Source organism: Myotis yumanensis, unplaced genomic scaffold, assembly GCF_028538775.1.
Source record: "Myotis yumanensis isolate MYYU_CA2020_CCGP unplaced genomic scaffold, mMyoYum1.0.hap1 SCAF_13, whole genome shotgun sequence".
NCBI lineage: Eukaryota > Metazoa > Chordata > Mammalia > Chiroptera > Vespertilionidae > Myotis > Myotis yumanensis.
Genome location: NW_027223764.1, coordinates 42,817,011 through 42,840,241, shown reverse-complemented (window position 1 = coordinate 42,840,241; position 23,231 = coordinate 42,817,011). Strand labels below are relative to the sequence as shown.

The following is a 23,231-nucleotide window of genomic DNA, read 5'->3' as shown; positions in this document are numbered from 1 at the left end:
TTGTGTGGACCCTGGAAGGGTTCCTCGGAGCGTGTGGGCCATGGGCCAGAGGCTCTGGGATGGGGCATGAGAAAGCCAAGTAGAGAACCAGGCTCTAGGCCCACCACTTGGGAACCCTGATGTTTTTTGAAAGTGCCCATCGGAGCTTTGGTTCTCGCTGCTTCTAGAAGCTGATGGTTTCAGGTCTGTAAAGGATTTGTTAGATCTAATTCTTCCCCTTCTGTGCTCCCTTTTCATCATATAGAAAGTTGGAGCCTGCCCCAAAGCCCCTAAGCCTCTCTTGGGAACGGAGAAGTGTGTGTGGGGCCCGAGCTACTGGTGCCAGAGCACGGAGACAGCGGCCTTATGCAACGTGAGTAGCTCAGCACCTGCTCCACAGGCCTGCCTTGCCCGGCGGCAGCTTCCCTGAGAATCCTGCTTTAACGGCCTCGGGCCATTCTCTACCCTGTCTTTATGTTAGTGAGGAACCTGAGGCCAAGGGAGGCAATTAGGCTTACTCCCGGCTTCCCAGTCAAGGCAGGGCTGGCTGTGTTCTTGTCTCAGAGTGAAGGGGTGGCTGTTCTTTAATACTGATTTTGTTTTGTCCTCTTGCTTTCGCCTCCAGTTCCCATGAAAGGGTCAGGTGTCCGTCCGTCCCCCCCCCCCCCTCCCCCGCCCCAGGGATTGCACAAGGCCTATTGGGTTCATTGCCCCAACCCTTGCATAAGTCCTCATGTCCCTCTGGGGGTCACTTTTGCCCTGGTTGGAGCCTGGCCTGAATCTTCACCTAAGGCCGAGCAGAGCTGTTTAGAAAGGCCCTGAGAGTTGGCACCTGCCTGACAGCTGCAGGGTGCTGTGGCACCATCCTGGCTGGGTAGCCACCAGTTGGGTGACCTACGCTCGCTGTTTTCCTGGGTGGGGACGTTTTGACCAGCCTCTGTTACTTAATGTTCTTTTGTGCAACTTTTTCTTCCTCATGAGAGTTCCTCCAGTTGGGGGAGGTTGCATCATTTGGGGCCACTGCAAGGAGGGGTGGTGAGGCCCATCGTGGCGGAACAGGTTTCCGCTGCTGTCCTGGGCCCATTTCTCAAGGCCTGAGCTGGTGTGAATCTCTGACTCAGGGGAGGAGTCCTGCCTTGGGGGCCTCCAGTGCAGCCTGTCAGCTGATGCTGGGGCCTAGGTGTGTGGCTGGATGCAGGGGTCCTGGGCCCTCCGTGTCTGGTGCCATCCACCTGACCTAGGACAAGATGAACAGGCTCCATTTTGGGGGGATGTCTGATGCATGAATGGGCCAGGAGTGGAGTTGTCATCTGATTAACCCAGTGTCCTCTCTCCTGTCAGGCCGTCGAGCATTGCAAACGTCACGTGTGGAACTAGAAAGACTGTTCCATCTTGGAGAAACCACAGCATCTGTTCCTACTTGTGTGTCTGGGGGAAGGAACACAGATCTTTCGACTTTATTATAGAAATAGGCCCCCCTTTCCCTCACGCTGTTTCTTATCTCCCTTACTGTAACATTGCTGTCAACGCAGGAGTTGCCTAGCCTGCTGCTGACATAGTGCTTCCGTGTCCTTTTCATTCCGCCACATGGATAGTGACGCCCTGCACCCTGGAGGCCATTGAGCCTGCCCTTGCATGTGGTTACCTGGAGGAGGAAGGGGGCTCGCTGCTGGCAGCAGCCAGAGCTTCTTCACAGAAGGCTGTCTGTCCTCTCGGCCGGGGCTTTGCTGAGCCCTCACCGGGGCTTGGGCGCTGGTGGGCTGGCTTCTGGAGCCTCTGTCTACACTGAGGAGGACACCTCCCCGGCTCCTGGGTTGCTAGACAAAAAAAGTGAAATGAAGGCTGCTTCATATAAAAGATTAGAGGCTCAAAGTGATTAGGCTTTGTACTCGGTGTGGTTTGCACTGAGATAGAGGTTTTGGAAGCGGCTGCTCAGGACACCTGGGTGAGGTTTGGGTTTGCTGACCCTGGGTCAGCCTTTGCTCCAGCTTTCCCGTGTCTTTCCTGGTGATGTCTTGCTTGGTCCTGTGGGTTTGGGTGGGAGGGGAAAATCTGCTTGAATGCAACCTGCGTAGCTCAGTGTGGGGGTCCTCTGCCCCTGGCTTTTGTGAGTGAACACGTGGACCGTGGTGACCACCTCATGCCTGCTCTGTGCCTCTGGGCATCACAGCCCCTTTGACCCGTTGTATGGATATTGCTTTTGACCTTGAAATAAGTGGGTGACAAGCACCTAAGCCTCTGGCTTCCAGGAAGCGGGCCTGTTGGGCGTGCTGTTCAGGACCTTGGCTGCTGCCCTGCCTCCTCCCCCGTGGCTGACTCTTCTGCACTTCTGGTTGTCAGGGGACAGTAAGACCTGCAGTTGCCATTAAACGGACTTAATGATTTTTTTGTTTTGCACTAAAGTTTCTGTGATTTAACAATAAAGTCTGTCAATCATATCTGATATTCTGTGATACCTCAGCCGGAAGTTGGGTTTCTGATTAGCTCTCGGCCGTGGACCCGTAAGTGCTCAGCAGTCCCGTGGCACCTCTTGGTCAGAGAAAGGAAGCACAGTGGGTCAAGTCCCACCTGTCTGCCCTGAGATACCTTCACCCCCCTCCCCCACCTCCCCGGCCAGCCACGCTGTCGTTCACCAGAGCGAGTGCCAGTTCCTGTGAGTTGCTTTTCTTTTTAAAATTCAGACCATTCCAGAAACGTTCAGTGAATACCAGTGAAACAAACCAAGGGGAACATATTGAGGGAATAACTTAATTTAAAAAGGAATACACACGAACACTCTACATTCAAAACCAAGGGAACATCAGTCATTTCTCCTTTTGAGCCGGTACATTTGGGAAGCCAGTGACATGGAGAGAACGTGGTTCGTGGATAATAACCTTGTCCAGGTGGGGAGGCAGGGGTCACTCTGCCCCATCTGGGTGTCCAGTCGGACATGGCAGAAACGCAGTGAGACTTCAACGGAAATCTGAGTCAAGGCCAGGCTGGGGCTGGGAGGGGTGGAGAGGGGAAGGGGGTCTGCTTGGCCTCTTTCAGTTCAGCCCGGGCTGCGTTGGTCCTTACTCCTGTCCCCCAGGGATGCTCCTTACCTTGTCCTTAGACACTTAACATTCTTGTTTGGTTTTCTTAAAAAAATAACAGATTTTATGAAGGTAGAGATCAGATGCTGAATGAGTGCCTGGCAGCAGTGGAATCTGAGCTGCAGAGAGCAGGCTGCCACCACTTGACCAAGCCATGGTCGTGAGCCAGGGTCGGCCTGGAGGGGTCCGCACCCCACGGTCCTGGCGCTGCTCACACCAGTGAGGCTCCCCCATCTAGTCATAGCTCCGTGATCTCCAGGGGGCTCTCCATGATCACATCTCGAAGCTTGTGCAGGGGTGTGGATTTGGCGGACTCCGTGCGGGCGTTGCGCTCGAAGGCACTGGCCTCGGCTGCCGTCAGCGTCTCCAGTGAGCGGCCCAGACCCTTCTGGTCGTCCTCGGGCAGGCTGTTGAGGTCAGTGGCCAGGAGTGTGCCCGTGCTGCCATGCACCATGTGGATCCCATCGGGCCCCTTGAGCTCCGGAGGCGGCTTGCAGAAGCGCAGGCTGCCCTGGCCCGGGCTGCGCTCCCCTGGCTCCTCCAGCTCCGTCTGGATCAACTGCAAGAGTCCAGGAGCCCCCACATGCTCAGGGCTGTGCCCAGGGGATGAGCAGGCGGGGGGGGGGGGGCCCCAGCGTCCTACCTGCTATGCGCCTGCTTCCTCCCCATTGAGCATAGGGACCCTGGGCTGGCGCTGCAGCGGCCTGTGCGGCTGCTAACAGCCTGTCTCCAGCTGGTACGAGCGGAACCATGGAACTTACGGTGCTGGGCTCTTGGGAGCATGGGCTTCCTGTGAGTTGAATTTTGTGTATTCACTTTTATCTACAAAGTTGCTGTGATGCAACTACAGTTTCTGGGTTTGTTACCAAGTTGGCCTCAAGCAAGTTCAACACTAGTGGCCAGGTCAAAGTGCCCACGGGTAAAGCTGGAGGGGACCAAGGTGTACTGGGCACCCAGATGGAGCTTTTGTTCTGTGGGGAACTCGGCTTTGGCCCATTTCACTTGGAATGTTGGCCCAGCTGGTGATCTGGGTCTTCACCTGACTTTCCAAGTGTTGACACGCCGCTGCAGGCCGGCAGACTTGAGACCCTATTTGAACCTACAGCCAGTTTCTTTAAATCACCCCTTACAAGTAAGTATCTTTTTGGGGTACCTCAAATCTGGGAAACACTTCCTTGTGCCTACCCCATCCCTGGAAAGCCCACTGCAGAACCCAGAAAGCAGAGCCCACTGTCACTTCCTGTACCCCACCCACTGCTCTCTGGTCCTGGCTGCTGAGCTCCAGAGACGGAGAAGGATGAGAGCAGCAGGAGAGCCAGAAAGAGGAAGAGAGAGAGAGCACCCCCAGGGCTGGGGCACGGCACACAGCTCCCTGCCCTCCCCGCTACCTCGGAGATGGAGGAGTGGCAGGAGGAGGCTTTTTGCACCATCCGCTGTGCAAAGAGCTTTTTGAGCCGCAGGTAATCCTCCAGGACCACCTTCAGCAGCGAGCCCTGGGGGAGGGAGAAGGTTAACCCCCCACCATGGCCCCCCAGCCTCCCCACCCCTCGCTCTGATAACTCGTACAGGGTGATGGAAGGTGACAGGGCGTCTAGAGACACAGGCCTCTAACCCTAGTGTAGAGGATCAGGAGCAGAGCCTGACAGCTCGGGATGGCACCCTGGTCCTAAGGGCACCACGGGCTGGAGCAGCTCCTGATCGGCCCCTCTGCCCAGGACCCTCTTGTTGCCCTGGTGTTCTGGTCCCAGTGGAGGCCGGGTCTAGCTGAGCCTGGCGGTGGAGAAGGCTGTTCCCTACTCCCTGCATCCCCTGGAGCAGGTCCAAGCTTAGCTAAGGCTCCGGGGCAGAGGTGCAGGATTCTGTAGGGAGCGCTCACCTTGATGGGCCCCTCCCGGATGATCTGGCCCAGCTTGGCAATGTTGTCGTACTCCTGGAGGGCTGCCCGCAAGTAGCGGTCTTCGTCAGGTTTCACTGCTGCTGGCTCACGTCCAAAAGTTCCCTGGGAGAGAGGATGTTAGTGGACAGAGGTAGACAGCAAGCAGGCACACACCCACATACAGGGCAGAGGACCACCTAGAACAGCGCTCGCCAACCTTTCGGACCTCATGGACCGTCAGTGGACCACGGACCACCGGTTGGCGACTGCTGTCCTAGAAAACCCCGCTCCTCGGCCAGGGCTGACACCCTTCCTCTACCCTGGCCCTGGCCCTGGCCCAGGCTCACGTGGGTGCGGGTGGGGCTGCTCCACAGGTCTGCGATCTCGCTCAGGTTCTCCGGCAGGTCGTCCTCGTGCTCAGCCTGGGCGGCCAGTTCCAGGTTCCGGCAGAAAGGATCCAGCCATACTGGGTTGGCCCTGCAGGTGGGGGCGGGGTGGGGTGAGGATGGAAGGCTTGAGAGGACAGAGGCCCTGCCCGCCTCACCCTCACCCCTTCCTGTTTCCCTGGCCAACTGTAGTGTCTCACAGAGCAGGGGAGGGGGTGCAGGTCCCTTGCCCACAGCACCTACGGGTGCATCCTCCCCCTAGGATCCCATTAGAACCAGGACAGGACAACATGTCGATTGGATGAGCTTTGGTCTGGAAGCCTCACTGCACCCACTGACCAAAGTCAACTCCTCCCTCGAACTTGGGGCCCATCAGGGTTGGGGAGCCCAGCTCAGTGACACTGTTCCTGAGGGTGGAGAAGAGGGGTGGCTGACCCACCAGGGGGCGCCCACACCCCAGGTTTTAGCTAGTCTGCGTTCCCTCGCTGGGAGGCGGCAGGGAAGCTGGCCTCTTTCAGTTCAGCCTGGGCTGAGTTCAGGGAAGCTGGATGGGTCCTGGGCAGGCCTTCCCAGCATGCACCAGGCAGGGCTTGGGGACCCCACTCACCCGTCAAAGGAATACTTGTTGGTGTTGGGCATGTCCATGATGTCGATGAAGCCACGGTTCCCTGCAGGGAGCGGTTGGGGCATGGAGGGGAGGGAGCTGCTCTGCTGGGGCTGGGGAGCCAGGCCCCGTCCAGGGCCATGTGAGTTCCCCAGGAGCCCCTCCTGACCTCTAGCCTCCCGCCATCGCAGCCTTCACTCACCTGCGGAGCCAGCCACGATGGCTTTGAGTTTCCTCTTGTGTCTGGAGAGAAGCAGATAGAAGAGCTGGTAAGGGAGGCTGGGGCTGGGCTGGCATCTCAGGACACTGCCTGCCTCCATATCCATCCCTGGAGGAGGGCTGGCTGGTCAGCCAATCTCAGGGCAGGGCCAGGGGTCACTCACACGGTCCTGTAGTACCAGTTCATGAGGATGAAGAGCATGGCAGCCAGGAAGAGGAGGATGGCCAGGACGATGATCGCCATCTGAAGTTACGGGACAGGCGTGAGCGGGCGGGCCCACCCGGGGTGATAAGGGGGCGGTGGGGCAGGTGCCCCCAGGGGTACCTGCAGGGCAGACATGTCTTCGGGCAGCTGGACAGAGATGGCAGGCTGCACGTCCATGACATTGTAGTTCCGGAAAAGATTCCGCAGCTGTTCCTTGTTCTCGTCGATCATCTGGATCACCCTGGGCAAGGGGCAGGGGCCTCAGCTCCCATCCTCAGCCATCCCCCAAGCGCCTGCTCACTCAGGCCAGGCTGCCAGGTCTTGACTTGGACGTCTAAGGTTCACCCCTTGCAAGCCTTGCAAGATTAAAGCCCACCCAGCTAGGATCGCTTTGTATCCTAGAGAGTTCACAACCCTCACAATCAATATAATACTCCCATTGTACAGACGGGGAGAGTAAGGCTCAGGAGGGCAGAGCTCTGCTAATGCCCACAAACGGTTCTCTGCCCACATCCTGGGGAGAGCACCGTGCAGCAGGCATGATGGTGCTGGTGATGCCTCTGTTGGTGGGTCCCTCCCCAACTCCAGGGCAGGGAGGCGACATTCCGAGCACAGATGCCCACTCACCGGTCCACGTCCAGGATGCGGTTGGTATCTCGGTTCACCACATGGATGAGCAGCTCTGTCTGTGCGAAGTTCACCCGACCCTTCTTATCCACGTGGAACTAGGCAAGAAGGGGCATTATAGGGAGTGGCGGGTGCAAGGGATGGGCTGGGATGGGCAGGCCTCTTCTAGGCGCCCCTCCTGGCCTGCCTTCCCAGTGAACCCATCACAAGTGTGATACCCATCACCTCACTGCAAGGCACTACCATCACCCCATTTCACAGGTTAGGAAACAGGCCCGGAGACCTGGAAGGCCTTTCTCAGGGCCATGCAGGTAGGAAACGATTGAGGGCACATACATCCCCTTTCACGTCTCTGGCCTCTTCACAATGCCCTGTCCCTCCCTGTGGCCTAGTCCTCTCCCTCCACTGCCCCCAGCCCCAGGGCGGGTCCCGTGGGCACCTGCACGTCGTCAGTGTTGACAATGGCACCGGTGATGTTGGAGAGCAGGCGGATGAACTCCTCCTCAAAGCCACGCACGCGGTCGGGGATCTCGTTAATGACGATCTTGACGCGCTGGTCATCCCTCAGGATGTAGATGCCGATGATGGCCGTGTCGTTGTGGCCTGCCAGGTCCTGGGCCACAATGTCCACCACAAAGTAGCCGGGGCTGTAGGCCATGAAGAGGTCGAAGGTGCGCAGGATGCCATCCACACTCCCTGCAGGAAGAGCCCACGGGTGGGGAGCAGCTCAGGGGCCACCCAGTGCCCCAGAATCCCTGGGGCAGGGGTGAGGTGCAGGGGCAGGAGACACACTTCTGGGGAGGCAGCATGGGCCTGCAGGACTTGGGACCCAGAGCTGTAGAGCCCAGCACCCACCCCAGTGTGGCTGCCACACCTACGCTTCTTCTATAGATTCCTAGTGAACTCCGGATTTCTAACTACTGAGCTCAGTTTTTAAACATTCTGCATATTAACCAAAACAACTGTGGGTGTGCTGGCCCAAGAAGGATGAGTTTGGGCATCTGGTGTCCCCTGCTGGGGTCCTTCTGAGCCCCCTTAGTGTCTGTATCCCCACATGCATTCAGAATTTGACAGTAGAGAGATGACCACAGGAGGCACAGTCCCGTCTTCTTAGAAGACAGTGGACATGGGTTTAAAATTTGCCACTTTCTAGCTGTGTGACCTTTCACTACTTAGCCCCTCTGTGTTTTTGCTTATTAAAATAAGAGCAATGGGAGGTCAGAGGACAAAGGGATGGTGTCTGGTTGTGTGACTGGAGAAGGTGGCATATGAACTAGATTTTTTTTCTTTTAATTTTCACCTGAGGATATGCTATTGTTTTTAAAAATTGAATTCAGAGAGAGAGAGAGAAACGTCAATTGAGTGCCTCCCATATATGCTTCGACCAGGGATCGAACTTGTAACTTTTTGGTGCACGGGATGATGCTCCACCCAGCCAGGGATGACCTAGATTTTGAAGGATGGTTGGGGGGAGCATATCAAAGGCAGTTGAAGGTCAGAATGGTAATCCAGGAAGTGAAGAAAAGGGACCAAAGGCCCAGGGAGGATGGCGTGCAGCAGGCTGAAGGAATGGTGAGCAGTGCAGCCTGACTGGGCGCAGGGCCTTTAAGGATAGTAGGGGGATGAGAACCAGAAAGGGGGATTAGGAAGAAGACCTGGTGAGCCTTGAATGCCAGGCCAAGAAGTCTGGATTGACTCCTACAGAGAAGAGCAGGGAAGGGGTTGGGGCTGAAGTAAGGTAATGGGACACCCTGTGGGCTCAGCCACCCACACAGGGAAGTACACAAGCAGACACGCACACTTGTAGGTACAAGTACACTGAATGCTGGCTCCCCATGCCTAGCACAGTGCCTACCACGGGAAGGCGAGGTGTCCAACTGGAACGTCAGGAGGATATATGGAAAGGGGAATGGAGAGATGGGTGGGTGGATGGATGGATGGATACATGAATAATGGGTGGAGGAGGAAATGGGAAGAGAAAGATAAAGAGGAAGTGGGTGGGTAGATGTGGATATGGATAGGTGGTTGAATAAAAGGATTAATGAATGATAGCTGACTGGCTGAATAGATGGATGGGTGAATGAATGAAAAGACTGACAGGGCTGGCTGACCACCCATATTCTGTGGTGCCCAAACAGACCACCCCATCTCTTCCAGACGACATTCCATGCAGTGACAGAGGCCCCTACCCACGTGTGACCAGGCCCCTACCCACATGTGACCAGGCCCCTACCCATGTGTGACCAGGCCCCAACCCACGTGTGACCAGGCCCCTACCCACGTGTGACCAGGCCCCAACCCACGTGTGACCAGGCCCCTACCCACGTGTGACCAGGCCCCTACCCATGGTGAAGACCTGGCCCACGTCCTCGGAGTCATTGGCAAAGGCCCGGAAGTAGTGAATGGCCAGAATGCTGTAGAAGACCAGGCTGTTGTTGCCAATGTCTGCGTCCAGGGCCAGCACCTGGATCAACTCGGAGCCCATCTTGGCGTCAGTGGCCACTCCTGCAGGAATGGGCGGAGTGTAAGTGGTAGGGCAGGGCCCCCCCACCCCGGCACCCAGGCTCCAGTCCTGCACCTGCAGTGTACTCAGCCTTCGTGAAGCGCGGGGGCTGGTCGTTGATGTCCTCTAGCACGACGCGCACCTCCTGCAGGGTGAGGTCCGTGACCAGGTCCAGGTCCGGTGCGGGTCCCCGGGGAGGTGTCCAGCTGCGATTGCTTGAGGCCTTGACGATGAAGGAGAAGACAGCCTCGCGCTCCCGATCCAGGTCCTTTAGCACCAGCAGACGCCCGTCAGGCTGAAGCTGGAAATTCTTCTCTTCGTTCCCAGCTGAAGGTGGGACATGGCACAGGGTGAGGGGCAGGGCACACGGGCCATCTCCAGCCCCAGGGCAGGCAGGGCGCTAGTCCCGTCAGCCCCACCTGCGATGAAGTAGTACACAATGGCGTTGGAGCCCTCGTCTGCGTCCACAGCGCCGGTCACATTGCCCACGAGGGTGCCACGCGGTGAGTGCTCGGGCACTGTCAGCAGCTGGTACTGGGGGCTGCCTTTCTGCAGGGAGAGGGAAGTGTCCTCACAGGGTCAAGGCAAGGCCCGGCTCCCAGGTCCTGCCAGAGGCCCGAGGCAGGACTTTCGTGGGTGCTGAGGGAGCTTCTTGTCCACACCTTATGGGGTGAGGAGAGGGCTATAACCTCAAGGGGGCAATGGCTGGGCCTGGGAGACCCCAGCTCTGCCCTGATGTCACCCAGTGGCATCCTCTATGAGGGCAGGGCTGTGCTTGGCACGTTCTCTGGTCTCCCAATACCTCAGTGGATGTTTGGACCAGGGGTCACTGTCTCATATGCACATGAGTCTCCAGGGAACATCTCATCCCAGGTGCACACAGGGAAAAGCGCCAAGTCAGAGAGCCCGCGTCCAAGGAGGGGCTCAGCCCAACTCAGGGAAGCAGAGCCGACTTTCCGGCTTCCCATGTACAGTGTGGCACTAAGGAGGGGTCAGTTCCAGGAGTCCAGCATTTTGCTCCGTTTTGGCAGCTGGGTAGTGCTTTGAAATAGTAGTGGCTCAGTAAGTATTTGTTCTATTCAGTGTATGCAGGTTTCTGGGTGCAACCACACATGCATATGGTGAAGGGTGCAGAAGGGAGGACATGCACATGTGTGCCTGCAGGCAGGGAGTCCCTGTGTGGGCGTGACAGGTGCGGGGCATGGGTGAGAGCTCACTGGAGGCCTCAGGAAGAGGGGCTCGTTGTCATCGATGTCATCCAGGGCCACCTGCATGGGCTGCATGGTCTCATAAGGCACTGGCTGGCCCAGGTCGCTGGCCACCAGGATGAGCTAGAGGTGGAAGGGCACAGTCAGGGCCCCAGAAGGGCACTCCCGGGGCCAGACCACCCTCTTGAAGACATTCTCCGTGGCCCTGCACCCAGAGGAAAGCCCCTCCCCGGCCCTGCCCCTTGAGCTGGCCCCGCCCTTACGCTGTACACCGCCTGCTTCTCACGGTCCAGGCGCTGCGCGGTCTGGATGAGGCCGCTGATGGGGTCAATGGTGAAGTACTCCCAGTCCCGGTTGCCCGTGGTCTTCAGGAAGCTGTAGCGCACGGCCCCGTTGAGGCCCTCATCCTGGTCTGTGGCGTAGACCTCGTACACGTTGGAGCGCAGCGGGATCTCCTGCGGAGGGCAGGGGAGGGAGGCTGCTGGGGCATCTGGGAGAATCCCAGCTCCCAGGCCCCCCTGGAGCTCTCATTCTTTCTCGTCCTGCAGCAGCATGTCCTTGCCACCTTTCCGCATCCTTAGGAAATGGCTGCCTGTTGGCTGGACTCTACTGGAGTCTGAGCATCTGCTAGAACATCCCCTCACCCCACTCCTAGCCAAGGCCACTGCCCTTTGATGGTTCAGCCTGGGACCCTCTGTGCTCCAAACTCTCTTAGGGTGACCGCCTGTCCAGTGGCTACCCTCATCCCTCCGACTCCATTGCATGCTAAGGTTTAGAAGAGGCCAGAGCCATCCTCTGTTCCCGGGTCTGTCTTGCTTTCTGCTACTCCAATCACAGGAGCTCTAGGTATCCCCAAATACCATCCACTTAATGGGGTACCTGAAAATGGGGGGCAGGTAGGTAGGGTGACACGGTGGATGCAGACTGGACACCTGGCTTCTAGTCTGTTATAATACCATGTGACCCAAACATGCCACTAAACCTCTCTGAGCCCCAGTCTCCCATATCCCTTGAATTAAGTCTAAGATATCAAAAAGCCTAACTGACGTCATACACTGACCCCGGCATGATAAAGCTGCATGGCACACAAGCAAAAGAACAAGTTTCTTTGCTTTTAGTTGAAAAATTACCGGCTCAGCATGGTTTCACTGTGTACCTCATTGACCATGACTATCGGACACTCTGAACAGCAGTTGCAGTTCATTAACAGAAAGTGGATGACAAACAGATAATTTCTTAACAGATGTTGGTTGTTTGGGAGACATGAATCTTTCAAAATACAGAGCCCCTGAAGGGAAAAAGTAAATGGGGCCTTTGGTATGGAAAAGAACTAGATTATTATAAATGTATACCATGCCTCATTCCACAAAGAGGATTTCAGGCAGTTTATCAGAAAGTATATATTATAATAAAAGTGAACACATTTTTAAAAGATCAGGGTAGACAAAAGAAATGGTTGACAGGAAAATGGGAACTGAGGGATGGGAAACAAGGTGTGTGTGCTAAGACCCTGCAGGGCCACTCAAGGTGGGCTGAACGCTCTGAGCTCCCTTAGTGGACAAAGCAAAGAGGACCCCTTAATCATCACAACAGACGCAAATTGCAGTAAGTCGCAATATAAAAGCACAGTGTGTCCTAGAGCTGTGCCCTGCAGAACTTTCTTTCACGGGACCTCCAAGAGGAGACACAGTGACAGCAAGAACTCGGTGCTGACAATATGAGATGCAGAGACTTGCGGACGTTTGGGGAGCAAACAGCAAGTGGGAGGTACCCTGATTGTACCACCAAGGGGCATTGTGGGCTGGGTGCTGAGAGAAAGGCAGGGAAGGGTAGGAGACAGAGAAAGACTTCCCATCTTTACAAGGCAATTAGAGCAAGGAATAAAAGAAGAATTGGGGAGTTTCCGGAAGCTCAGCCACTTCCCCTGGCTGCTTGTTTTGATGCTCAGCCTCAGCTCCCAGGCTGTCTCCACTTGGTGTCAGCAGGAACAACAGACACTTGGAAGGGGCCTGGATGTTTATCTCGAGGCCAGGGTGGGGGAGTGGGTTTCTGGGGACTGTTCTGGGCAGACATCTAAGAGCTGGAGATGATTGGTCCCATGGTGCAGAGGGAAAACAAACTCAGAGAAGTCACTTGCTCAAGGTAGTTTGGCTGGTAAGCGATAGAGTTAGACTTGAACCCAAGACCTTTTGCGGACACAGCCCATATTGCTAACCATCGTTCAGCACTGCCCTGGGCAGCACAGAAGTCTGTTCCCTCCTCTGGCCTCAGTTTCCCCACCTTCACAATGGGGCCTGCCCTTTCGCTCCCAGGCACGACTGCGGGATGAAGTGGGCTGGATACGGGGAGGGGCCTGCTGTAGGCAGGAGGCCTGGGAGACACGTACCTCTTTGATGTGGATGATGGTGCCGTTGGGGGGGCGCACAAAGACTGGGCGGTTGTCATTGACGTCGATGACCTCCACCAGGAGCATGGTCGTGCCCCAGAGCGGGGGCTCGCCGCCGTCGGTGGCCACCACGGTCAGGTTGAACCTCTCGTAGGAATGCAGTGGCCGCTTTGTGGTCACCAGGCCTGAGTCCATGTCCACGTGGAAGGCCTCTGGCAGGGGGTGGCAGAGAGCAGGCACGTCTCTGGCTGAGACCTCCTTCCATGGCAGCCTGCCACTCCCCCCCGCGCGGCCCCCCCCCCCCCCCCCCCCCGCCCGATGGCATCACAGGTAAGGAGCTGGCTACGTACCCTCACCAGGGCCCTCAAGGGAATAGGTCACTTCCCCGTTGGAGCCCTCATCCTGGTCGGTGGCCATCATGGTGATGACCGAGGTGCCCGCTGGTTCATTCTCATAAACGCTCGTGCTGAACTGGGGCTTGGAGAACTGTGGCCGGCAGTCATTGACGTCTAGCACCTGAATCACCACCTGGGGTGGGGTGGGGGGTGAGGGGGAGGTTGAGGTCAAAGGTCGGGGAATATTGGGAGCTACTTCAGGTGACCCAGTCACAGAGGAGTAAGCGGAGGTGGACAGTGCCCACTCTTGCAGTGTGACCTCAAACAATTTATTTGAACCCCGAGCCTCAATGTCCTTAGTTGTACTTTGGGGACAATATATCTTCCCTCTCAGGGGTTGTGAGGCTCCCGGTGACAGTGTGTTCCAGGCTGTGATGGTGGGCAGTGCCCGGCTTGAGGAAACGCTCAGCAGCTGGTACTGTGAGGAGCAGGTACTCTGTGTCTGGGCCCTGAGGCAGGAAGCCCTTCTGCCCCCACCTCCTCTGCCCTTTGCTCCTTCCCTCAGGGCCCACACCTCGCACTCTAATCTCTGGACTGTAATGCTGGATGCGACTCCTCCACCCCTGAAGGCTCCCTCTTGGCTGGGATTGTATCTGGCCTGGGACTTGGCTCTCTCTGCTGACCCCACCGTCCAGGGTGGGTCCCATGGACACAGCAGGCCAGGAGACCCTCCCCCCCCCCCCCCCCGACTCACCACTGCCCTTGGAGGGAGGCAACCTGCATTTTCTGACTCCAAGTCCTGTGCTCCTCCCTACACAGCACGTGGCTATGTGACCAGGGGCAGGATCCGATGTGGTGAGTGCTCCCAGCCCCTCCCCCATCTGCTAAGAGAACTTGCCCACCAGCTCCTCACCCAGGGGAGATTTTTGGATGGTTAGTTAGGTTATTGTGGGGAGAGCTGAATGCAGAAGGACATGCCTGGACGAGGCAGAAAGAAGGGGGAGAAAGAAAGAGAAAGCAGAGCCTCACGGAGTAGGATTTGGGGTAGGAATGGGGTAGAGCTTAGGAGGTGAGCCACTGGCCTCAGAGCACCTGTGTGGACGCTGGACCCGGGGTTGTGAATCTGGTTCCTTGCTAATGTTCTTTAGAAAACACAAATAAAGAAAACTGCCTTATAATTATGCTTGGTGGCCAGACTGTGTTTCCCTCCATGGGACACACGGGCACCCTGGGCCAGGCGAGCCCCGGCTTTATCCGGGTTACACCCAGGCATGTCCCTCTGCCTCAGCAGAGGTTTGACACGAGAGATTTCTGCCGGAGTCCCCGTCTCCCTCAGCCACAGCCACTGTGACCCACCGGCTAAGCGCTTGCCTTTTCCTTCCTGCCACCACGTCTCTGAGGGGGACAGGTGGCTCTTCAGTCGTCAAGCTCTAAAGGCTCTTCTTGCTGCCGCCACAGCCCCAGTCCCGGAGTCGCTGGCCTAGCCTGGCACCGCTCACCTGCACCGAATTTTCTCGACGGTTGCTGGCTACATCCCCAGGGTTGTCTTTGGCCAAGGCAGTCAGGATATAGTGGTCCTTCTTCTCCCGGTCCAGGGAGGACAGCACATAGATGTCGCCCTAGGAGGAGGAGGAGGGTGGAATCAGGGCCTTCATCCGTTCAGCAGGTATTTACTGAGCATCGACTGTGTGCCAGACCTGCTGTGGGCTCTGGAGATACGGCGCTGAGCAGAAGAGACAACAGCCCCTGCCCCTATGGAGCTCTCATTCTAGCCCTCACTTCCCAATCCACCTGGAGGGGGACAACAGCCCAGGCTGGCGTGCACTACCTGGCCAGGTATATGGTCGTGTGTCATAGATATTCACTGTTCATAGTGCCAGGCCAGGAGCGTGTCTGATTGCTCACACCAAGCAGGAAGAAGAGAACCCTGCTGAGAGGGCAGAATGAGGGGATGTGGGCAGGAGTGGGGGCAGTGGGGAGGGGAAGTCCAGGTCCAGCCCAGCAACTGGGGAGGGCCCTGCTGACCAAACACCCCTCGGCCACAGGGCTCTTTCTGTGCTGAAATAGCAGCGTGGAGCCCATTTGCAGACATTTGAAACCATCATCCCTCCTTTCTCTTGAGTTTCTGCTCTCCCACAGTCAGACTCCTAGGAGCGTGGGGGAGGTACTGGGAACAGGGCCACATATACACCAGTAGGAGGCGCTCAAACTCTGTGCTCACTGTCTGCAGGGCTGCCTATGCCTCTCTTTGGACAGTTTCAAAAAGTGGTCACACAAACTCGAATCAAGTTTGCTGGTCGGCTGGGGTCACCGAGCAGAAGTTTTTGTCCCACAAAGGGCTAGTTCCCAAAGATTTTGGCCACTTCCTCCACGCCTGCTGGGACAGAAAAGCCTCAGTCTACACGTCTGGGACTCTGAGAACAGGGCTGACTGAGCTAAAAACCTTGGAGATTACAGATCTCCAGGCGGCAGGCCCCAGACACAGGGGGAAACCGCAATACTTTGGGTGGCTTCTCAGCCTGTGACCCTGGGCCCATTGCGCTCCCCACTCCCAAACCCACGCCCTCCATTGCCCGCTTACCGTGGTGGGGTTGATGGCAAACTTGCCCTCTCCATCCACAAGGCTGTACTCAATGACGGCAAAGTTGCCTGAGTCGGCATCAGAAGCACTGACCGTCAGGATGACTGTGCCCACGGGCACATCCTCATAGACAGCTTCCTGGAGCCCGATGGGCAGGGGGAGAGAGCAGCCAACGTTAGTCCTCCAGTCCATGCCCTGCGCTAGGAACTCACTGATATAGCAACCCAAGCTGCTGATGGGGCGGTCACTACCGTGAGGCTTAGAGGCTGGTCGGGTGGTAGCGAAAGATGACCGAAGGCCCCAAGGCATGGGCACAGGTCCGAGACCCACCAGGCCTGGCCACCCACCTGGTAGGAAGGCTGGTCAAATATGGGGTTGTTGTCATTGATGTCCACAATCTCCAGGTAGACAGGGATCTCGGCTGCCCGGGGTGGGGACCCATTGTCTGAAGCCCTCACAGTAAAGTTGAGCCAGTGCACTTCCTCATAGTCCACCGTCCGGTTGGCAATGACCTTCCCTAAGACACAGAGGCACACCCAGCGCCATTTTGGCCATTCCTCACTTACAAAGCTCTCCACAGTATGAAGAGAAGGATCTAGAGCTCTGAGGGGCAGGTGTGGTCCCTTGAAGGAGGAGGATGGTCAGTCAGCCCTGCCCAGTGGCAGGTCAGAGGGCTGAGAGCAACTGGCATCCAGCTGTTCTCTTTCCTGGAGGGGCGGGAAAGCTTTTCACATGTCAAATAGATGGACATCAGCATGCCCAGGGCCTCCTCTGAGATACTCCCTCTTGGCCTTCTTCCTAAGTGATACTAACATAGTCATCCCTCCACAACCTCAGGTTTCAATCCGCTGTTGGCTGAATCTGTGGCTATGAAGCTGTGTCTATGGATGGAAGGCTGACTGTGGGACTTGAGCATCCATACATTTTGGTACCCCTGGGGAAGTCCTGGAACCAGTGCCCCTTTGATACCAAGGGACAGCTGTAGTGAAAGCTTGGGTGGTGGAGAGAGATGGTGGTAGAATATTCCAGGTTTCCAGCAGATCTTAATGGGGCCTTCCATCTCAACCTAAGACAAAGCATTTTGTCCTTTCCTTTAGTCTGGGAATCTGGAAGGAACATTGGCCATATTGGCTCTGGCCAAGCCCATTGAGGGGCCATGGTCCCTCTGGGAGGCTAACAGGCACACCTGTCCCCCAGCCCTACCTGCCGAGGAGTCTTCCAGTTGAACGTAGCCTGGGGGCATCAGGTCCAGCAGGCTGTAGGTGATCAGCCCATTGAGGCCCTTGTCGGGGTCCACAGCTGAGACAGCGATGAGCGTGGTGCCCGGGGTGGCGCCCTCCAGGACCTTCTCTGTGTAGTAGGTGATCCCAAAGGGCTTGAACCGGGGCGTGTTGTCATTGACATCCAGGATGTTGACTGTCAGCTTGGCTGGGGTGAAGGCAGGGGGTGAGGGTGCCGTGAGGGACACCAACATGGCTGGGCCTTCCTAAGCCTCAGCTTTGCCTGGAGAGGATGGCAGCACCTCACAGCCCTCCTGGGAGCCCTGTAGCCTGACCCACGCTGGACTGGTGGGTCGTGACCCTTGGCCCTGGTCTGGTCTCATTCTTCCATAAGGAAAGGAGCTTGGGTTCTACCACCCGCTGAGTCACCTTGGTGGAGCCCCCGGCCTACTGTGCCTTAGTGTCCTAACCTGTCCCATGAGGCCCTTCCACGATTCAGCCTTCTGCTTCCTGAGTCATGACCTCTCTAGGACCAGCCCTTTGTCCTCTGAGTGTGGGACATGTAGGTGAGCACGTCTGCCCTTCCTTCCTGAAAACTTGGTCCTCTGGGCAATAAAGATAAGCAGACATTGCAGACATGCCTCTAGCAGCCCCTTCCAGCTCATGCCTCAGGCTCAGGCAAGATGGCCTGTGCCGGCCTGCAGAAGGCAGCAACTGTTGCCCTCTCTTCTCTGCCATGGTGGCCATGCACCCCAATATGGTATCTGTGGCTTCCATCACCTTCCCTTGTGCTTTCCTTCCTAGGGCCCTGTGGCTTCCTATCAGATCTGGGGTTCCTGTCTCACATCCTCGTTACCAGTTCTGATAACGAATTCCGACCTTAGTCTCTAACCATCCTTTTCTCAGTTCCCGTCCAGCCTCCACCAAGCCTCCTTCTCACTCTGAGCCGTGGGTTTCATGAATCCCCCAATTCTTGGCTTCTGGATCCCCTACTGCTGAGCTCTGCCTAACAACGGGGACACACGGCCATCCTGGGCCTCACTGTAGCTGCCACCTTTCACATCCCTCTGGGTCCTGCTGCTTCCTTCCTGGGCCAAGCCTTTGCTGTTCCCAGCCTGCCCCTCCTGCCCAGATCAGCTCCGAATAAACGAATGGGAGGTGCCTGTGGGGAACCTTACCATTTGGCACGCTGACAGAGCGCTCTGGTAGGTCGCTGGCATTGTCGATCACCGAGAGAGTGACCTCATAGGTGGCAACCAGCTCCCGGTTCAGGGGAGACTTCACCAAAACAGACCCTGTAGACCAGATCAGGTCAGGTTCAGCCTGAGGGGAACCCCCTAAAATCTGTGCCTCCTAGGGGGTACTCCTGGCCAACCCACTCAATCCCCACCGAGGGCAATGGTCCCCAATGGACCTTGTTCTTGCTGATCTCATCTTTGGCTGGGATGAGGCCACAACCCCCTGCAAGGTAGGGCACATCACTCATTGCTTTCTAGATGGCGAACTTGGGCAAATTATTTAACCTCTCTGCACCCCTGTTTCCTCATTTGTAAAATCAGGATAATTACAGTACCTACCACATTTGGATGGTTATAACAATGAAAGGAATAAAGGGCTTAGAACAGTGCCTGGCACATAGAGAATGACATGTAATTTCTTGTTTAAAAATGCTTTGCATTCCACAACAATGTGAGTATACTGAACACTGCTATACATTTAAAGATGGTTAAGATGGTGAATTTTGTTACGTGTATTTTATCTCTATTTAAAGAATGCTTGTTTTCTACAGAGATCAAGTATAACGAAAGTTCAAGGCCGCTAAACTGCTGAGGGGGTGCTCTGGAGGGGACAGCAATGGGACAGCCTGGGCAGTCAGGACTACTCCTTTGCCTCCATTAAGTAGGGAGTGACTTGGACCAATGGTGGAAAGGAGAGCAGCCCTATGTTAGAACCAGCGAGGAGTTTTCTTTCACCGTTCCACTGCCGCTCAGAGCCCTGCCCACTCCCAACCACTGGACAGATCTAGTTGAGCTGATGCAGGGGCTGCTCTATTGGGCCCTCTCTGCTCCCTGCCTTTTGGAGGATCTGGTGCTCCTCTTCCCATCCGCCTCATCCAGGGTGGAACCTCCTCTCCCCCTTTCCAGCTCCCTCTCAGGCCCTGAGGTCTCTGGGATGCCCTTCCCCCTTGGCAGGTCCCCCTGCTGGGCTTCTGTCCTCCTCGGTTTCCAGCCAAGGGGAGGTCACTTACCCTGGGCCGCTGCCTCCTCCTCCTCCTCTTCCTACTCTCGCTCCCCGTCCCGAGGCTGGGGAGCGAGGATGGGGAGAGGATGGCTGCATTCAGTCTGCAAAGGCTGGGCCACGGCCTTGGCCTGGCCCCACAGGATGGGAAGGGTGGTGGGGGTGCGGTGGGTATGGAGGAAGGCAATGGGGTGAAGCAGAGAAGAGATGAGGTGGGAAGTGACAGAGAAACAGAGCTCAAACCTGTGGGCCTGCCAGCCGTGAGGAAGAGAGAAGAGGGTTAACATCAGTTAGTTCAGGTGCAGAGGGGATGGAGCAGAGCAGGGCATGGGGGGCGATGGGGCTCAGAGCTGACCAGGGTGGGAAGTTTGGGAGGGAGGTGGTGAGGGAGGTTGTGAGGCAGAGGGGAAGGGAGCCAGGGAAGGAAGAGGGAGCCCATTTGGTAGGAGAGGAAGGGGGAAGGAAGGTGAGCAAGGCAGGTGGGGAGAGCATGAGGAAGAGGGGCAGAGAAGACACTGGAAAGAAAAATAGAGAGAAGAGAGTCAGTCAGAGGGAAGGAGGACAGGAGAGAGAAAAGCGGTAGAGGCATCAGTACTGTATGTACAGTGTAAAGTTGGGCAGGGGTATGGAGCAGCTCTCCATGGTCCTGAACAACCACTGCAAGGTGGAGGGGTGGGGTCTGCTAACTGGGACATGGCTTAACCTATGTGACTTCTCCTAGTGTTCCTGGTTTTCCTCACTTCTTTCTTCCTCTAGGCCTCTGGTGCAGGCTGAGCTAATCGTACTCTGGCTCATTGCACACTTTTGTCATTGGCACTGCTCTTGTTTTATGCATGTATCTATTCCCTTTTATTTCAATACTCCTCACCCCCTCCCTTCTCCTCTAGGGCAATCATTGTAATGTATTCAAAATCATGTGGGTTTAATTTTTTTGTGTATGTGTGTGTCTCTCTCTGTGTCTTATATTTATGCAAATAGGATTGTGGTGTATATATATCCCACCCTATTTCTTACTCTTTTCAGTAAGTACTCATTTTTCAGGTTCACCCATGTTGCTCTGTGTGAGTCTAGTCTGTTGCTTCTGACTGATGCCTGGCATGCATGGTGGGCACCCACAATGTTTTAGTCTCCAATCTCCCAAGGATGGGTGCCCATGTGGCCTCCAACATTGCAGTGAACATCCTCAGATAGTTCCATTATTGACCTGAGAGTTTCCCTGAGAAGTTCTACCTGGAGAGAATTGCTGGGCCATGAGGTGTGAGTTAAATTGTGTTCAATTGCTATCTAGTTGGTGGAATGGGTCTAAGTTCCTATAATAGTGTTTGTGGGATCGGATGTGCCCACATAATCACCAATACTCAATATTGTCCAGCATCTAATATCTGCTGATCACATTTGGAAACTGATATCTCACTGCTGTTTTACTATGCATTTCTCTAAACAACATTTTTTTTAGCATTTAGTGTTAGGCATGTTAGTTTTTCTGTCACTCCCTGGGCCTTTCAGGAAGTACACGTGGCAGGTCCCATGTTCCTCCTTAACTCCTAGAGGAGCAAAAAAACTGAATTGGGAAAAATGGTAAAACCATCAAAATTATAATAAACTGCATAAATCATAAAAGATAGGCCACATTTCTCTTTGTTTTGTGATGGTCTAAGAAAGTCATTAAAGATATACATATATGGCCAAAACCGGTTTGGCTCAGTGGATAGAGCGTCGGCCTGCAGATTGAAAGGTCCCGGGTTCGATTCCGGTCAAGGGCATGTAACTGGGTTGCGAGCACATCCCCAGTAGGAGATGTGCAGGAGGCAGCTGGTCGATGTTTCTCTCTCATCGATGTTTCTGACTCTCTATCTCTCTCCCTTCCTCTCTGTAAAAAATCAATAAAATATATATTAAAAAAAAAAAGATATACATATATGTGTGTGTGTGTATATATATATATGTAAATATATATGATTTAAATGGTCAATATACATATAAAGGAAGTATTCAACTAACTAGTTATTAAAGAAATGCAAGGTACAATTTTCCGAGAAAATTACAAACCTAAACACTGTAATATTTAATGCTGGCAAGAGGTGGTGAGAGGGGCACTCTCATACAACACTGACGGGAACTGGTCAAGGGAGAAGGAAGAAGAGGGAGAGGAAAGGAACAAAGGGAGAGACAGTAAAGAGAGGGAAGGATGTGCTGTCAATAGGGAGAGGAGAGAGTAGACAGAGGAGCAGCTGAGGGAAAGGGAGGTGGGGAGGGAGGGAGAGAGAGAGAGAGAGAGAGACAGACAGACAGACAGACAGACAGACAGACAGACAGAGACAGACACAAAGAGGAGGGTGGGGAAGAAAGCAGAGAGCAGAGACTGGGGCAGGGAGTCCGGAGCAGGGGTGAATGGGGAGCAGGCCCTTGTACCTGTGTTGATATTCACAGCAAAGGCATCCTCCTGGTCAGGCACCAGGCGGTCCGTGTCGTCCTTGGCCACAATGCTGACGATGTGGTACTCCAGCTTTGGGTTGAGGTCACGGTCGATGGCCGTGACATTGGCAATGACGGTTCCTGGCTCGGCTGACTCCAGCACGCTCACGGTCTGGATGGGGTTGAGGAACTCGGGGCGGCAGTCGTTAATGTCATCGATAAGGATGGTGATGATGGCCGTGCCAGAGAGAGGAACGGTGCCCCGGTCAGAGGCCACCACGGTCAGCCTGTAGGACTCCTGCTCCTCCCTGTCAATGGTGACATTGCCCACGCGGATGACCCCCGTGGCCGGGTGGATGAGGAAGCGGTCCTGAGCCCCCGCTTCTATTCGGTAGACCAGCTCCCCGTTGAGGCCACTGTCCTCATCGGTGGCTGTGACCTGAAGGACTGAGAATCCTGGGGGGAAAGTGGGGAGGAGCTGAGCACAGTGGCTTCTTCTAAAAACATCACAATAACATGCATTTGTTGGCAGTTCACAGGGGACCCTCTCACCACAGCCTGGCAGCATGTATCTTTTATAGACTTTCCATGTTTGCAATTTTGTAGGAAAACAGTACCTTCTTTCATTTTACATTCTTTGATTATGAGCTTGAACATTTTTAATAATTTAATGATCAGTTGTATCTTCTGCAAATTGTATGTTTTTGTCTTCTGCCTATTTTTCTATCAATTTATACAAATTATGTAATTATGATAACTTGGGACAAATAACTTTTTTCAGTCTGTTGTTTGCCTTTCCAGTATTGGTTATAATTATTTGAAGTAAAGAAGTGTAAATGTATAAACACCAAAATTTAGTATTTTTCCCTTTTTAAGTTCTATTTCTTATATGCTTAGAACTTTCTTATCCTGAGGTCAGATAAATATTCACCTAAAGCTTTTCTTTTACTTTTTATTGTGGTCTACTTTTAAATTTTTTCTTTAGAATGTCTTTGGACTTCAATTTGGTGTTTTATATAGGGTAAGAATCTACACTAAACATTAATAGATGTTTTGCACACTAGTTTTCACTAATGTTTCATTGTATCATATTAATATTATTCTTCAATTTACTGGTATCTGTTCCTGGGCTACTTTTACCCAGATCGTTTAGCTCATATCATATAGTTTTAAATACTGCAGTTCTATAATATGCTTTAATATCAGGGAAGGCAAATCTGGTTTTATTATACATTCCCCCCCCCCCAAAAATGTTCTCATTCTTCCAGATGACTTTCCGAATAAAATTTACCCCCAAGATCTTATTTGATTTTGATGGGCATCTCATTAATTCTATTTTGACTTTAAAATAGTCTTTTCAACCAGGAACATT

The 23,231-nt window shown here is 54.7% G+C and overlaps 2 protein-coding genes across 3 annotated transcripts in view; one reads left to right on the top strand and one right to left on the bottom strand.

The window, feature by feature from the left end:
* PSAP (prosaposin) overlaps positions 1-2,417 on the top strand; it is a 32,967-nt gene extending 30,550 nt beyond the window's left edge. The window contains exons 13-14 of the mRNA XM_070432924.1: positions 245-352; positions 1,321-2,417. Of these exons, the coding sequence (XP_070289025.1) occupies positions 245-352; positions 1,321-1,356 (144 nt within the window). The 3' untranslated portion in view covers positions 1,357-2,417. The remainder of the gene's footprint in view (positions 1-244; positions 353-1,320) is intronic.
* Positions 2,418-2,612: 195 nt separating this feature from the next.
* Positions 2,613-23,231, bottom strand: part of CDH23 (cadherin related 23) — a 355,887-nt gene continuing 335,268 nt past the window's right edge. Inside the window, exons 47-69 of one of the 2 annotated variants that reach the window (XM_070432922.1) lie at positions 21,857-22,315; positions 18,385-18,501; positions 17,190-17,414; positions 16,334-16,503; positions 15,987-16,124; positions 14,905-15,024; positions 13,421-13,598; positions 13,071-13,282; positions 10,948-11,139; positions 10,694-10,807; positions 9,896-10,025; positions 9,552-9,803; positions 9,317-9,478; positions 7,413-7,669; positions 6,974-7,071; positions 6,467-6,587; positions 6,306-6,385; positions 6,125-6,165; positions 5,926-5,986; positions 5,280-5,409; positions 4,933-5,055; positions 4,445-4,549; positions 2,613-3,615 (exon numbers count right to left, since the gene is read on the bottom strand). In XM_070432922.1, coding sequence (XP_070289023.1) covers positions 3,295-3,615; positions 4,445-4,549; positions 4,933-5,055; positions 5,280-5,409; positions 5,926-5,986; positions 6,125-6,165; positions 6,306-6,385; positions 6,467-6,587; positions 6,974-7,071; positions 7,413-7,669; positions 9,317-9,478; positions 9,552-9,803; positions 9,896-10,025; positions 10,694-10,807; positions 10,948-11,139; positions 13,071-13,282; positions 13,421-13,598; positions 14,905-15,024; positions 15,987-16,124; positions 16,334-16,503; positions 17,190-17,414; positions 18,385-18,501; positions 21,857-22,315 — 3,806 coding nt within the window. In that variant the 3' untranslated portion in view covers positions 2,613-3,294. The remainder of the gene's footprint in view (positions 3,616-4,444; positions 4,550-4,932; positions 5,056-5,279; positions 5,410-5,925; positions 5,987-6,124; positions 6,166-6,305; positions 6,386-6,466; positions 6,588-6,973; positions 7,072-7,412; positions 7,670-9,316; positions 9,479-9,551; positions 9,804-9,895; positions 10,026-10,693; positions 10,808-10,947; positions 11,140-13,070; positions 13,283-13,420; positions 13,599-14,904; positions 15,025-15,986; positions 16,125-16,333; positions 16,504-17,189; positions 17,415-18,384; positions 18,502-21,856; positions 22,316-23,231) is intronic. The other variant, XM_070432923.1, reaches the window with a different exon arrangement.